The sequence below is a fragment of the Molothrus aeneus genome, chromosome 12 (assembly GCF_037042795.1).
Source record: "Molothrus aeneus isolate 106 chromosome 12, BPBGC_Maene_1.0, whole genome shotgun sequence".
In the NCBI taxonomy this organism is placed as follows: Eukaryota; Metazoa; Chordata; class Aves; order Passeriformes; family Icteridae; genus Molothrus; species Molothrus aeneus.
The window spans coordinates 10,147,222-10,163,830 of record NC_089657.1 but is presented as its reverse complement, the minus strand read 5'-3'; the positions used below and the strand labels follow the sequence as shown (position 1 = coordinate 10,163,830).

Genomic DNA, 16,609 nt, shown 5'->3' with positions numbered 1-16,609 from the left:
GCAGGGATACCAAAAATTCAGCTTGCTCTGTATCTCCTGAGTCCTGCACTGTGTACTGGCTCTAAAAACAGGTGGAGAAAAGTTAACAGGTCTAATGGGCCAGGGCTTTACCTGTCTCAGGGTGTTTTTAAAGGTTCAGCTCCTCATGTTTGCTGCACTACATCTAGCCAGGATCGTGAGGGTGACAGTGTGCTTACAGCAGCAGGCAGATGGATCTATTTATATTCTCTTGGGACAAATGACAGAGCATAAGCATTTTATTAAAAAACTGTTAACCACCACTTAATGCACATCTGCCTCAATCATTTCCAAAACCATCATTCATTTTGTATGAGATACAGAGATGTTTAAAGACATTCAGTGCCAACTTTTCAGGAAGCAGACTTATTGGCAGGAGAAGAACAGAAATATGTTAAAACGAACAGATTATTCTTGGGAGAAATAACAGTCTGGTTATAAGGGACAGGGAAAACACGTAGAGCAAAGCATCTTGTCTGACTTCAGAATCTGGCCTGCTCAGCTCCCATTCCATGGCATATGGTGAATAGTGGTGGATGCAGCTGGGAGATTAACCTTGCTGTAAATCTGTGAGAGTTCTGGCATTGGAGCTCAGCATCAGCCATACCTGAGGGACAGGGCATTTCATGCAGCAGTACACAATGTGAGACACTAATGGAAATCCCTGGAGGCAGGTTGCTGTCCTCTGAGTTTTATAGTTAATATAAGTTTACAAAATTTACATAGAACAACATCTGACATGCCCATTAATCAGACAGGAGTTGAGAGTCTTCCATTCCAGGAAGGCATTGTTTCTTAATGTGCATTTTCTAGCAGTAACTTGAGCTTCTGAGGAAATAGGGAATTGAGGCTAAACTAGGGCCTCACAAACCTGAGATCTACTTCCTGAAACTAGAGCTCACATTTTCTCAGTTTCAATGGAATGTTGTTACTCATGTGATGTTAATTGCATTTCTACCACTACTCACATACAGTACCTGTGTGTTAAGTAGGACCCAATCACAGGGCTCAGCAAGGAACTCAGGGCTCCAGATCTCACCATCATCACATCAAATTCATTCTCTGAATTCCCTCCACTTTTCCATTATCAGATATGTCAGTATTACAAATGCATTTTCTGTGAAAGGCAGAGTTGTCTTGAAAGTGACAGTTCTCACAGCAGAACATCACTGAATGAATTAGGTTTTTTAACTGGAAAATTTGAAACAATGTCATATTTTCAACTGAGATGTTTGAATATTGGAAGATCTGACTCTTCAAAATAAAATTATTCTTTTGGATTGAGGCTGTCAACTCTTTTCAGCCCGAAATTTAATTCCCAGGATGTTTTTACTGTGTGAAATCTTGCACTAGTTCTGCTCTTAGTTTCATCTGGGTATGAATACAAACATCCAAACATCTGTATTTCTTGCAAATTCTACTTTTTGAATAGCTCACGTTGTTACTGTCCTCTCCAAAAGAGGAGACCAGACTGGATGACAACAAATGTAATTGTGGCAGGGCCAGTTAGCCCACCATACTCTGCTGCTCCTGTGTACAGAGGCCAAAGAACAGAGCACTGCTCTTTGCTGTCAGAGTCCAAAGCCACAGAAACCTCTGGACCAGTGTCTTATAAAGATTTTCCATAGAGGAAGATGATGTTCCTTCAGTGGCAAAAATTCCCTCTGTCCACAGAATCCCAAACATTATCATGTGAAGCTTAAGCATGAACAAGGAGCATTTGATCTACTTGCACTTTAAAACTTAAATTTTTAAATTTACCTTTAAAAAAGTACATTTAAATCCTTCCCATCAATTTCCATGGAGTTACTCCAGTGCAAATCAGAATCACTCACCAGGATCTGTTCTACTGCCTAAAACCACTCCTACATTAAATGCCAATGTTTGTAATGATGGATTTTCTAGAAAAACTTCTCTCTGCCTTCATTAGCATTGGGCCACATTTTCAGGTAATTAAAGAAACATGTGGCATTTTGACCTAAGCTACCTCCTATAATTTCCAGATGTCTCCTCCTAAGATGATCAAAGACAACAAGGCCTCTCTCACAATCAAGATGTCACACTGTCGACAGTGCAGATGGATTCTTAAATTGCTTCTGCCTTTTTGTTACTACAGGTTATCCAAGCTCTGTGCTAATAAACATTCTGCTGCAAACAAACAGGCAGCAAAAAGTGAATAACAATCATTTGCTGTAATTCTAGTCAAGACTATGTTAATCTTAAGTCTCTCCCAGAGTACATGTGATGCAGATTCCAGCTAAATAAATATTAATCCTGCCTTTCTTGTTTGTCCCACAAGGCTGTAACAGAAAATAAAGCATGTAAAAGGCACTTGTGCAGTCTCAAAGGGAAGACACAGCAGATCTGCCAGCAGTTCCAGGCAAGCCCAGCCTTTGCAGGAAGGACTGGCAGCTAAACTCAGTGCAATTACCCATTTCTGAATTCCCAGGGCAGAACTTTGCCAATGACAACTGGATTTCACTCTAATCACATGTATTTTTCTTTATAAATATATATAAACTTTCACTTTCACATTTCCAAACCAGCTGATGACAAAAAGTGTTTATCAAAGACTGGAGATTTCTTTATGGCAAAATCAGGCGGATTTTTAGTGCTCCAGAGAAAAAGCAAAACAAGGTCAAAAACTTAAAAGCATCTATCTTTTCCAGGTGAAGAAAGCAATTTTTTATGGCTGGGGTTATTTTTTCTTCTTTTGCCACCTTTATATTACTCCTGTGTCTCCTCAGAAGGCAAAGGGTGCAGCCCTTTCACCTGCCAGGTGGTGCCACCTGAGTTAAGCCAAGCAGAGCCACCTGCCTGGCCTGGCTTTGGGGCTCTCCAGGCCAGGACATTCAGTGACACCACATGGTCACCACAGCTGAGCCTCAGCATGGTGGCTCTGCAGACACACACCTGATTTTCAGGCCCTGCATTCTTCACTGAGGCACAGTAATTTAATCACAGAGGGCTATGCTGCTCCAAGAACAAGGCAAGCAGATACTGTTCTGCAGTCACAAGCCCCCAAGCAGCCATAGGAAACAACAAAAAGGAGAACCAAACCCTGTTCTTCCAGAGATATTTTGATTTCATTGAATAGCCACATTCTAATTTTCTGATGCATTACATAAATCACAGCATAACTCTGCTCTGCCTTGGGACAAAGTTTCTTTTAATGATGTAACTCCAGTTACAAAACAACTAAAACAGTAAGTGAAACAGTAAACTGAAATTGCAGTGTGGTCAGGGCCAGTTTTCTAGAGCTAAGGGCAGTCTCACCATTCAGCCAAGCTGTCTTTGAATGGCAGAGAGGGCTAAAAGTGTCCTAGAAGGATTTGCCTTAGAGAGACCAAAAAGGAATAGGATCATTTGTATCCTTTGAATTAAGCATCCTCAATGCACAGAACATTTGTGGCATAAGCAATTATTTTCAGCAATTATCCTAATTATAATGATCATTAAAATATCCCAAATACTTGGCACAACACGTTGGGAAAAGTGATTTTCTTTGCTTGTATTTCATAAGCAGATATTTTAAAAGGTTAAACTCAGCTGAGGAAATTAAGACAGAACTTGTCTGCTACTGCCTTTGGAGCCTCAGACTGAGATGACCAGAGCAGGGAGACATTCTGGTATGTGTTTTCCATTCAGAATTATGGAAATTGTGAATGAAATCATGGCTGTGACTCCTTATCACTGAAATCAGCAAAGGCAAATCTTCACTCCATGTGCTTAAGTCCTCTGAAAGTTTTCATTTCCTACTGTTCAGTTTTGCTGTCTTGCACCCTTCTATGCAATATTTATGTCACAGAAACCAAAGGAATTAAGAGTACAGCAAGGGAGTTCTTCAGCTGACCTAAAGGGATATTTTCTAGATTCAGCTCATCCAGATGAATAACAATTAATTATCATAAAATATCTCTGAGGACAACATCTGCTACAAGTTCTTTGGCTTGCTGTCTTTGGCATATCCCAGCACTGTTTGAAACAGGAAAGTATCAGAGTTCACCACAGTTTTTAACAGAGGCTTGTGCCTCTTTTGACTGCTGACACCACCAAATGAAGACATGACCGTAAAATGGGAGAGGCTTGGCTGGAATATGCTGGAAAGTACAAACCAGAACTAAAGACTGCAGTGTGGCCAGGCTTCCCCACTTCCTGCAGCTCTGCCAACCCAGGTAGCCTTTCAGTGGCAGATGGAGGAGATTAGTTTCCATCTCCATATAGAATATTTCTTTCACTCTGTTTTTCCATCTCGGTAATTGCCTTAGCTCTGCATGTCAAGTGAAGGAGGTGTTTACTTGGCTGTGGTCTTTAATGCTACTGAGCACGAGCAGGGAGAGAAAATCTGGGGGTTTGCTGGCACCTGAGCTGGTTTGTCTCAATAACCCCTCATGCACTGCAGCACAGGAGCACTTCTATTGGGGTCCTAAGGTCACAGGTTTAAATACAGCTTGAGAGGAGACCTGAACACAATCCCTCCACTGACACTCTGGCTGTGCCTGCATGAAGACAATGCTGGATCTGTTCAAAAAGACCACAGCAGACTGTCCTTGTTCATCAAATTAAGGTCTTCAAACTGTGCTGTGGCCAGTGTTCAAAACACTTTTCCTGGACATATGAGCATTAATTAGAAAAAGAGTCATACAACACCATACTTAGCTGTATAATTTGTCCTTTCAGTCCTTGATGGCAAACCATCCTTCCCACCATGATTTCTCCTCTGGCACTACACATCTTCTCAGCGGTTCTGTCTCTCCTCCCCACACACACACAGAGCAGTAGGAGCAGGATTCAGAGCCCAGCTTTAGGAACACAAACAAGCTCTCACCAGCCAACACCGCCCCCGTTGTGCAGCGCGACCCAGGTGGCTCCTCTGAACGCGTCTCCCACGAAGTTCTGCACTGCCATGTCTGGGAGGAGAGCACAGGTGTTACTGCCCGTGGGCCACGCTCATTTTTGTCCTGTGCTCTCCCTCCTCCCACCAACACCTCCACTGGGGCTGTGGGAAGGCAGGGTTGGAGGCAGGTTTTACTCACAGCTTCTCTCACAGATAGACACTTATTGTATTTGCAGGGACCCTCATGGCAGGAGGGAATGATGAATCTGACTCTGTGTTCTCAGAAGGCTAATTTATCATTTTATGATACTATATTATATTAAAGAATACTAAACTAAACTATGCTGAAGAATACAGAAAGGATACTTACAGAATGCTAAAATGATAATAATGAAAACCCATGACTCTCCAGAGTCCTGACACAGCTTGGCACTGGTTGGCCATTGAGTCAAAACAACTCACACCAGAATCCAATGAAACAATCACCTGTGGGTAAACAATCTCCAACCACATTCCAAAGGAGCAAAACAGAGGAGAAGCAAATGAGATAATTATTGTTTTCCTTTTTCTCTGAGGCTTCTCAGCTTCCCAGGAGAAAAATCCTGGGCAAAGGAATCTTTCAGAAAATGTGAATGCAACACACACTGAACGTCTCAGTCCTGGGAGGAACAGGCAAGAGAGATTTGTCTCCCACTCTGCCCTGACTGGAGGAAGCAAATGCCAGTTTTACATTGTGGGTTATGAGGGTGCTGGTGATTCCTGCATTTGTTCTCCCACACAGGTAGCTCAAGAAGCTGCCACTCTTCAGCTCTGAGACACTTCAGGCTGGAGAGAAATAGAATGCACTCCTTTGGGGTACCTTGTCATGTAAGAACAGGCTGGACACATCCAGGTGTGTGGATTCAATATGGGCAGGACACCTGGAACACTACACACCTTGCAGTTCTCACAAGTCTGAAATATTTTCTGATTGGAGTGCAGAGTTACTTCAGCCCTGTGCAGAAAGGCAGCCTAAGGCTAAGGAGTTGCATTTTGGAGACAGAGTTGGGATGGAAATTATATCCACCCCAATTCTCTGAACATGTGGGAGTTTTACCCTGAACAGGAGCTGCTGAAACCCCAGCAGGTTTGTCTAGAAAAAAACCCCAAAGAAATATAATTTAGCAAACAAATATAATTTGATTAATGCATGATTTCCACTAAATTGTTCACTAGAGTTTTGTATACTCACAGCTACAGCATATATCCAGAGAGGAGGTGGAAAGAGGTGCACACAGAGGATAAGAGTAAAATTTACTGAAAACATCCAGATTTAATTCAGGAAAGATTCAATACATAGTTTGCCATATTTTTAACAGGAAAAAGAAGAGAAAAAAAATTATATCCCCACCAGCCACATCTGCAAACCCACAGTTACGTGCCTGATGGAAAAATGAGTTTACTTGAGTGCTAATCTATGTTAAACCCTTTCAAAAGCCTCATTATGGCATCTTTTATCTGACATTATGTCACTTTAAGAATGCAATTATCATAATTACAGTGCTGTCGAGATTGAATGGGAGAGATTTGAATCACCATCTTCTATAATGTACAGATTTTCTCCTCAGCCACTGGCCTGATAAGAGTGGAGCTTGGACAAGGGGTGAACTAACAATGCAATAACTTGCTGCTCCTTGGCTTTGATAAAGGTCACTGGCTGCAAATGTCTGTGCTGAAATACACTTTGCTGAACAGCAATGACCCATCGGGCTGAGGTACTTTAAAACCAAATGAGACAAACAAACATTCTGGAAATGTTCTGTGTGTTTAAGAGGAGCCAGTTTAACCTGAACCAGCTCAGAAGTTGTGTTAGAACAACAGGATAGATGGGAGAGAGGAAGACTATGATGTTCTTTTATTGCCTCCAGAGGCTCATCTGGTCAAACAGATTTAGGCTGGGTTCTAAAGACCAGTGATATCAGTGGCCAACAGGCTTTAGCTAAGCCCTTGAAGAAGGCAAATGGATCACATAAATCACAAAATGCAAAGAAAACCACAAAGCATGATAAGCAATGGGGTTTAGCAAGCCTTGTTTCTATTGCCCTCTTCTGAGGGCATTGCCTGATGATTACTTATGTTGCTAAGATGGAGATATTACTTTGAATTTCTGTTCTTTGTGCAGCTGCACCATTTTCTCTCAGTGTGTCAGAAACAAACATTATTCAAGGCATCTATTTGCTCTATTAGAACTAGCCAACATGCTCAAGAAGTGTTGAAGTGGCACTGATGGACACAGTTAAAAGCCTCATTTCACCAGGAAATCCAGATAACAGGGAACTTTTCTCCTTGAAATTGAGCCATAATTTGGTTCTATTATGAATTCCCATAATGGAAGTAATTCAATATGCTCAGCTTATGCTCAGCTTCCTCTATCATAATTTCTCATTCTACAGCAGCAGATCCTCCAATCTCACACCTCTTTGTGATTGTCAGCTCATGACACAGAGAAACACCACGGGGCTAGAGCTATTAACCTAATTTCCACTTTACAGATGGAAAATTGAGGAAGATTTAGGATTAAAAAGTGCTTAGTGCTTTTTCCATTTTTTTAAGTCTCCAACCTGGTATTTCTTGGGTTTATTTCTCTAAAAGATGGCTTCACTATCTGAAAAGCAGAGTCTGGTTAGCTCAGGTCATTTGTGCAGATTTAAAAGCTCCTTTTGTAGAGCAAATCTACATTTGCCCACAGTCACACTTTAAGTGAGCAGCAAGGCCTGGCTTTTACTCTTAGGCCTTTACTATCAATATTTCCTCACGATCAGAAAAGTTCCTTTCAGAAACTCCAGACTGTTTTCTTGAGTCCTCAGGCAATGGAGTGAAAACAGCTGTGAACCTCTCTGCTTTCAGCAAAATATTATTATAGACCTGATTTTAAGCTTGTGGATTCCAAGGAAACCAGGCTGTAATCAAATCACCTGTTTGAAATAGTGAGATTCCAAATTAAAATCAAACAGAGGACACAATCCTCTGAGACTGCTCTCCATTTGCATTCAGATACATCTGGTGCATTTTCATGGAATTTCCAGCAGTGTTCAGGACCTCTCCTATGTAACCAGCTCCACATTCATGTCTGTATTGTTAAATCCCACAAAGCTTCTCAGGAAATCTGATTAATTGGGATTAAAAGGTGTTTTTTAAACAAAAACATTTTAAAAATGTTGCATAAAAAAAAGCTATTTCTGTTTTAAAGCCATTTCCTTGCTGGCCCAGGCAGACAAGCCTCAGCTGTTGCACCGACCTGCACAAAAGGCTGATCCATCATAAATGTTGGATGTTTCCCTGAAAGGGCTGTCAGTCCCACTCACATCGTGGTGGTCTCTGCTGAGGACCACTGGAGCCTGGAAAAAGCCAAGGAGAAGTCAGTGGAATCCTTCAGATTGTCACTGCTACTGAGGACCATTATCTGCTCAATTCACTTCTGTCTTAATATTTGGGGCCCTGCTAAGGATTTACAGTCCCTGCTTTGTGCTCTCTGCAAATCACAGAATGATATGTTGTGCTTGTAGGTGCCCAAACAGAAAATTAGACAGTCTCATCATGAAACAAAATTTCAGTTTCTAAACCCACCTCTCTCCTGTGACAGAGCACAATAGTGGTGGCAGGCAGGGAGGACTGAGCTCTAACACAGACTGGCCCCATGTACATGACAGGCACTTCTGCTGCTCTCAGTGCTTGAAGCTTTCTCCTTTCCCACCTGCCTCCCTGACCTCAGATATTCAACACAATTAGCAGAGCATATCAAGACAAAAGAGACAAACCTTAATCTTCCCTTCAGAAATGGCTCTATTAATAGCCACAGCTATGGACACACGACCCTTCTGATCAGAATACAAGATTCTGGCTTGAGAGCCAACGACCTGCAAAAGAAGAATGACAGAGGGATAAGGTTCTCTGCCACTGGCTTATCTTCAGGTCCCAGATGAATGGAGTCACAGGAGTGACCCCTTCCCTTCCATAGAAGAAAGTGCAGATTATTTTTTCACCAACATCCAGCTTCCAGAAAAAAATTAAAATCCCTCATTGAACTTAGTTTTATCTTCACTCACACAATCCATGAGATGTGTTTCTGTATTCAGCTGTCACTGCCCAGTAAATTCCACTCTTTAACTCAACCTGATTGCTAAGCTATAATCCCCCTATCAACAAATCCCTTACCAACAGCTGAGAAGCAGAGGTTTGGAACTGGAGATGGTGGGCTGGAAGAGAAATGAAATGTGGCAAAGAACATCTGTCCTGCACAGCTCTGCTGTGCTTCCAGATCAGGAGAGCACAGATGAGCTCTACAGCATCACTTGTTGGCTTCACAGGGAGTGCCTGCCCAAAGAGGAAACCAAAGGATGACCCTCTGGTGTCCTGCTTCCCACAGGGCAGAAGGATGGCAGCTCCTCAGCCTTGTCTCCTGTTTGGGAAATGCACCTGTGAGGAGCTTGGTCCACAGCCATGCCAAGAGGAATATTTTGAATAGCACTGTGAAAGAAAGGTGGTCACAACTGGGGTGGAGGGTGAATCACAGATATGTTTCACTCCAGATACAAGAGTAGATATTGCTGGATTATTTTAACTTTTCCAGATGAGGAAGTGAAGGGGAAGAACTGCTTCAGCTCAACCTAAAATCCTGCTGTGAAGAGAAGGGTTTCAATTGTCAGCCCCAAGAGCTGCAGAGTGTGTTTTCATTCCTGTCCATCCCTGCTTTTCACCCCAGCATTCAGTTCCAGGAGCAGGCACATCTGCTGCAGGAGGCTGTGCACTCACCAAGCTGTGCCTGCTGGCTTCCCGAATCCAGCGGATGTTGTCATGGTACTGCTGCTTCACAGATGTGCTCACTTGGGAGAGAAAACGAGGAAAAATACAGCTTGAAAATTAATGCAATATGTTCTAAATTTACTTTAATTCATCTGGCAACACTAGGAAGTCACATTCTGCTCTCAGATACAAGCGTGCATATAGAAAATTCTGTATAAAGTTCTCTGTGCAGCTGATGCAGCAACTGCAGTGTATATTTAGAGAAAGGTACAAGATGCCACTCAGGGCACAGCTGGAATGGTAACTCCCATTTGGATCATCAGCAAATTAAATTAAAAGGAAATGTGGTTTACATGTACTGTCCATTTTTGGTCACCTGTTTTACTGCCTACTAAACGCCAATCTATTACTGATCTTTGCTAAATTAGTCATTTCATCAAACTCCATGACACCGGGTACTGCAATCCAGTCTTGTACCACATAGTGAATAACTCCTTTGAGGCAGCCAGCAGAAATTCTCAAAAGCAGCTTGCAACACACACTTGATAAGTTACACCAATGGACACAATATCTGGGACACAGATTTACAGCACAGCAGTTATTCTGTACAACCTGGTCCTTGGATGCTTTTGTACCAAGATAAAACTGAGGTCTTTTATCCAACTAAGAGGTTTGTTGCCTCACATTTCTATGGAACAAAAACTACACAGGAAAATTTATTATGCAGTTGTTACTTTATGCATAAATCCACCCTACACCTTGTTTAGATGTAGATGTTACCTAAGAAGACAATTATATGTAATGTCAATTATATATATATTAATAAATATAATATTAAATTATATATGTTAGCATTCTCCAACTTCTCTTTTCATTTCTATCTGTCTCATTCCACCTCAATCACCCAAACTAAAAAGGAACAAGAATATATTTCAAGTGAAAGACAGTGAAATATGGCACATATCAGTCACATGGTGACCTCAGCACAATCAGCTGCCTCCAAAGGCACAGCACCATCTGTAGTGAGTGAGTCACAAAAGGGACAAGGGGTAAGTAATGGGACAGAGGTGTTTTCCTGTCCTCATTTAGGAGGTTTTACAGCTCAGACGGGGTTACAGTGCCTGAAGAAGTTACTGTCTGTAAGCTCTTTCTCTGTGGGCCAAGCTGTGCCACATTACCTTGCCCTGAGAGTCACACTCAGCTCCCAGGGCTCAGCTGAGGGACAGCACAGGGACCTGTTCATGCCCTGGAGCTTCAAGGCAAGCATCTCTGCAGATGCCAAGACAGAATGTTCTCTGTTACTCTCCAGCTCCCACCCCTTTTCATGGCAAATTATAACACACAGACAACTTTTGTTTTGAAGTCAAGCTGGAGAAACTGCTCACTGCTAATTTGAAATTGTCCCTGAGAAGAGTGTTTGGACTATCGCTGCTGCACTAGGCAGTGTGACAGCAGTTATGCAGGGTAAAACTAGAAAAAGGAAAGAGGAAAATGTAAGAAGTTCACATTGGACCTGTGTTAAACACATTGTTTAAGGGAAATGAAAAATATGCTCATTTCTGCAGAGGCAGGCCTTCCATACCAAGAGCTTTAATGATCCTAAAGAGACCTGTCAGTGCTCGAGGGGCTGGCTTCAAGTGAGAGCTCCTAAACTCTGCAGTGAGGATTAACATGTCAGCACTTCACTTTGCAGGGAGTGAAAGATGAAACAGCTGCTAGTGCTGTCCTAATAGGATTGTGCTGCCACTCAGAAGCTTTGAGGAAGCAGCCTCTAGAAGGTAATGGGCACTGTTCACTTAGGTTACTATAGACATGTAATGGGAGTTCATTGGAATACCTCTAAAAACCCAACAAAACAAAACCAAAACAACAGAGAATGGGTTGCTTTCTATCACTTTTATAAGCTCTATCAGAGAACACGTAGCATATTTTGTACTTCACAATGCACAGACTTACAGAAAAGATCTGACAGAGGAAAAGATCTACAGAAGAGAAGCCAGATGAGAATACTGGCTACAAGGACCTATCTCAACACAGCACATCTGTCTCTTCCAGCCAGCTCCAATAAACAGTTGGATTTCATCAGTTATCCCTGGGGAAGTGAAGAATACTCCCTTTTATTTTGTCTTATTTCCTGCAATTGAGAAAACCTCACCATTTTTTTTAGAAGGACTTTATAGTAACTCCATCTATCTCATTTGTTAAACTGCTGCCTCCACCTTCCCATCCCAACAGGAATGTGTTTTGAAGTCAGGCAAGCAATTGTATTGCTTCTGGTATTTCATAGGCCCTTGTACACACCTAGGGTTTAAAATATACTGAAAAGCATTGTGGACCCAGAGGAATTGTCCCTTAGAGAGATTTACATTGTTCTGCATCAGCTCAGCCTTCAAACTACCACAGAGGTCCTAAAGCCAAGTCACACCCCAATCATCAGTGCTGCATCTCTCATGCAATTTCTTAAAAGCTCAGGTAGCTTAGAAGTAGAAGCAGATAATAAAATTACATAAATCTCACAAACTCTGAAAGAAATTCATCTCCACACAAGAAGAAGAATGGTTAACAGTGGACTTAAGGCCAAGTTAAAAGTTTAGACTTGGAATGCAACAGAGTTCAGCTTTGTGCAGTTTTCACTAAGTTTTTAGAACAGATTCTTTCATAAATTTCCAAGGTAGGCTCAGATTTCAGATATGTATGTGTGTGAGGCTATCCAGACCCTAAAATTTGGTACAAACCCAGGCTTCATAGAAGGCTGACTACAAGTGGATTATTCAAGAATATGTAGGCATGAATGGCTGCTTATTTTCTGATAAAATTCTGGTTTCATTTCTCTTTGAATCAAATTCTTATTTTCCTGTCAAATTTAACAATTATAGCCTCAAATAATAGCCTCGCTTTTAAACCTGTTTTCACCTGTTGGAATTTTTTTATATGTCATTTTTTTCATTTAAATTAGGAATATACAAGTAATTGTTCAATGCTTTTTGTTTATGCAAGAGACTTCTCTCCCCAGCTTTACATTACATCGATATAAACACCCACATACTCCTGTACACAGAATAACTGAATTATTTCCCAGCCTTGCAATGCAAACCATCCAAAGGTCATAGAATGGTTCAGTCCTGAGAGAAGATTTCTGGAATCTGCAGTGCATGGCAGAAAAATTACTGCAGATTTCTGAAGACAGATCCAGCGGTACAGCAATGGATTTCACCCTCCCTTCAATAAAGCCAAGGGACCAGGCTTAAAAACATGGAAGTTTCAATACCCACAGAACAGAGTAGGTACTTCTGGGTTATTGCAATGGGCTGGTTTTGCATTAAACACAACTCATGACTCCTAAGGAAAGATCAGGAGAACAGACAGAACCAAGGACCTTGCAAGGTCAGACCCACTGTACCAATAAGTCACCTCTTGGGAGGAAAAGGGGGCTGGACACCAGCCTTACATCATAGGAAGGTAAGAGTAGTTTTATTCCAAATGAGAGACATCTGAACAGGATATATCCTTTTCAAAAATACCACCCAGTGTTCTCCCAGTGCTTATTGTTCCTGAACAAACAGAAGAGCATTCAAAATTTTCACACTTCTTTGTATTTCTATGTCTTTCTTGAAAATAAGCAACAAGTATTTCAATATTACCAGGGAAAAATTATTATGCTCTTGTTCTCAAAATATGGTTTGGGTTTCTGATCCATTTTCCTTTGATCTGGAAGAATTCCTCAGAATTCAAGGATTCTGTTGTTGATTCTGGAAAGCACAAAATCTGGTGCTCAAAACAGAAGAGCTGAGGACTTCAGTGCTTGGGGACACTGACAAACCTTTGACCCTGCTGTCTGGTAAGTGCAAGGGTAGGGAAAGGGGCAGAGCCTTCCCCTCCATCCTGGGACACCAGGATTAATGTTTGCTGACACAAAATTAGCTGTGTCTCAGTTCCCATTCATAAGCAGGGGATATCAGTAATATCAGTTTCAGGGATGTGGAAAAGTGCAATTCCTAGATCCTAGCGTATCACACAGAGCCATGCAGGTGTTCCAAACTGGTTCCACCAGTCAGTAGAAACAGCTGTCAATCGATCAACAAATGACAAAAAAAATATCAAAATTGTAATCACAAAAAAATGACACTGGATGGAGCACCACACCCAGGAAACCTGGGTTTCCTGTCACTGATCTCCTTGCTAACCTTTTGAAAGCCTCCGTAGGTTTTCATGCCTCATTTCCCTGTGAGACAGGGGCAAAGCAATTTAACTCCTTAAATTACTCTTGGAGACCTGCTGGTGAAAAATGCTGATTGCCTAAAGGTTTCAAGGCAACAAAGTTTAAAAACACCTGTAACAACTAAAAAGAAAGGCTCTTAGCCAGAATTGCTTTGGGACCAACAGCCCTGGTGGTTTTCTGTTTTACCTACAGGCTGCACTCCTACTAGGAGTTTAGACAGCAGCAAGACTTCCTGCTTCCATGGAGCTTGGAAGACCCTGCTTTCCATGTTTCCAGCCAAAAGCTAGCACACATTTCAACTCTGGCTTTCCTTTCGTCTCCAAAGCCCCCGGGGGGGTGTGGGATGATGCCTCACCTCCCTGTCGGATGGAGTCCTCCAGCACTGCCATGGCAATGGAGTCAGTGGTAGCAAGGTCCCGTGGGTCACCTGAGGTACAAACCCAGCGGAATGGCCCAAATCCCAGGGAAAAAATGTCCCTGGGAAGAGAACATGTTTCATTAAGAGATAGTTGAAATTCTTTCCTTATTTATCCTGGCTGCTAGCAGTGCTTTTTCTTTCATTAGCTGGAGACAGAAGAATTTGAAATATTTTCAGTGTACTAATCTAAACAGAAGCATCAAGGACCATTAACTGAGAAATTAAACAGCAGTGCTTCAGGCAGCCATCCATTGGTATATAAGAGTATAGTCAGGCCAGAATTCTGACAGTCATGTTGGACAGTTCAATCAAGTGCATCATCAGATGAATTGCAGCTTTTCTTCTGTTTCATCAAATACCCTCTCCCTGCTGCCTGGTCTGTGTGTCCTTAACCCAGGCTAACCCTGAGTGCATCTGCACTGTCAGACAAGGGCAGGTTCTGACCGAGTGCCTGAGCCCAGACTCATTTGCTGTCCACATTGTTTATGTACAATAGTGGGACACGCTTCACTTGAGGGCCGGAAGAAAAGATCTAATCTGGCTGGGGCCTTACTCTGTGCTCAGGCTCTTATTCACATGGCATAGGCAAGCTAAGCATGAGTCAGAGGAAAATGAGTTATAAATCCAGTCCCTCAGCAGATCTGAGCTCAGCTGTTTCCACAAGCAGCATGTACAGTGTGGGTAAGAGGCACAGCTGGTGCAGGAGAGTGTCCTGTTTCCATCAGACTTTTAACTTCAGGGTTAGGCTTGGATGATTTGGGATTGGTCTCTACTCCTCTGAAGAGACAAGTCCTCAGCTTTTAGCACTTAGAAGTGAAGTTACCTCTAGTCACAGTCTGAGGCTGTGACCTGGCTCTTCTTGAGCAGAACTACTTAAGGAACAGTCATACAAAGACAAAATGCAGCTTCTCACATAAAGGAGTGAAGAGTGTTGATTTGACAATGGCTAGCCTACACTAACTCTGGCATAACACTTGTGAGAGCCATTTTTCTACTGCTGTTGCCTCTTTTTGATCATTTATCATTGCAGATCACTGTCAGTCTGCACTAATCTCTGTAGTACTCTCCCTCTGAACAGAGGGAGTCACAAGGTGCTTGACAGCATATTCCCAACTCTGCCCAACATACCCCATGATGTGCTGAACATAGGAAGGATATCGAAATTCTGTCTTATTTGCTCCTTTTTTTGCAACATCAGCACCTATAAAAGAATTTTAATAGTCAGTCACTTGATGGTGGAAAACTATAAAATGCAAAACCAGTCTGCACACAAGATCCTATGAAGGCTGCATCTCAGCCAGGGAGGGCCAGGGGTCTCAAAGAACAAGAGAGAAAGAAGGAATAAAGATTAGAATTACAGTGGCCAACGCTGTCCTAGTTAACATACACAGCTGGGAAGATACATGCAGGATTGTTCTTGTTTCTGCCTACAACTCCAGGATCTACTCACCAGCTCTCTGAGCTTCCAAGAGAAAAGCATTGCCATAATCCCAGAAAAACATGCCCTTATCAGCTAGTTTGTTAATAGCAGCCACATGCCTCTTCAGACTGAAATAAAGAATGAAACAGTTATTCTGGATGAAATATGAAAAAGGATAATATCATTAACTAACCAAAGGCATGGGAGTAGGAGGAGACAGAGGGAAGGGAAAGACCCCAGATAAATTCAGACATAAACCCACAAGGCATCAATTGAGATGCTTTCAGTCTCTGTAACACCTGTTATCCCCAAATCCTGAAGGGATTTACAGTCATTGAGGAAACTTAAATAGCAAAGAGGTGTCACATCTTTCAGCCGAGCAACACGGCCAGCTCTGGGGATGGAAGCTGACAACAAAAACCAGCTGGCACAAAACCGCACAACAGTTTAAGTAGTTCACAAAGCAAGCAGAGAAAACACTGAAAAACAGAACATCACTGTTCTGGCCTCTACCTTGGCCCAAACTGCCCAAATTACCCTTTCTTTCCAGTAGTGGACTGTACCCCCTGACTGCATGGCTTGAAGGGCACCTAAACCCAAAGGTTGGGAAGATGGAAGATCAAAACCTTCACCTCTCTTGTACCAGTGTCCGGAATTTCCCTGGGTTGGAGGAGAGCAGCTGCTTTCCCTCCTCAAAGCTGAGCTGCACTGGGTAGTACCCCCCGTTGAATGGGTTGTGGCAGGAGGTCTGGTCAGAGCCCAGGTCAACCAGCAGCTCTCCTGTTGTGTCCAGCTCATGCACCAACCTCTCCCTAGGGAGGACAGAAAATGAACACGGGGTGGAGATCTCCTTTCTGACAGCACATTTTCATGAGCATCTACAGTAATGTACTCAGCACTATGTTTAACGTCTCT

General features: G+C 42.4%; 1 protein-coding gene across 1 annotated transcript in view; it reads right to left on the bottom strand.

Annotated features, from left to right (window-relative positions):
- UROC1 (urocanate hydratase 1) overlaps positions 1-16,609 on the bottom strand; it is a 36,275-nt gene that overhangs the window by 1,429 nt on the left and 18,237 nt on the right. The window contains exons 11-18 of the mRNA XM_066558100.1: positions 16,327-16,506; positions 15,725-15,822; positions 15,403-15,475; positions 14,212-14,333; positions 9,647-9,717; positions 8,653-8,751; positions 8,133-8,232; positions 4,847-4,928 (exon numbers count right to left, since the gene is read on the bottom strand). Of these exons, the coding sequence (XP_066414197.1) occupies positions 4,847-4,928; positions 8,133-8,232; positions 8,653-8,751; positions 9,647-9,717; positions 14,212-14,333; positions 15,403-15,475; positions 15,725-15,822; positions 16,327-16,506 (825 nt within the window). The remainder of the gene's footprint in view (positions 1-4,846; positions 4,929-8,132; positions 8,233-8,652; positions 8,752-9,646; positions 9,718-14,211; positions 14,334-15,402; positions 15,476-15,724; positions 15,823-16,326; positions 16,507-16,609) is intronic.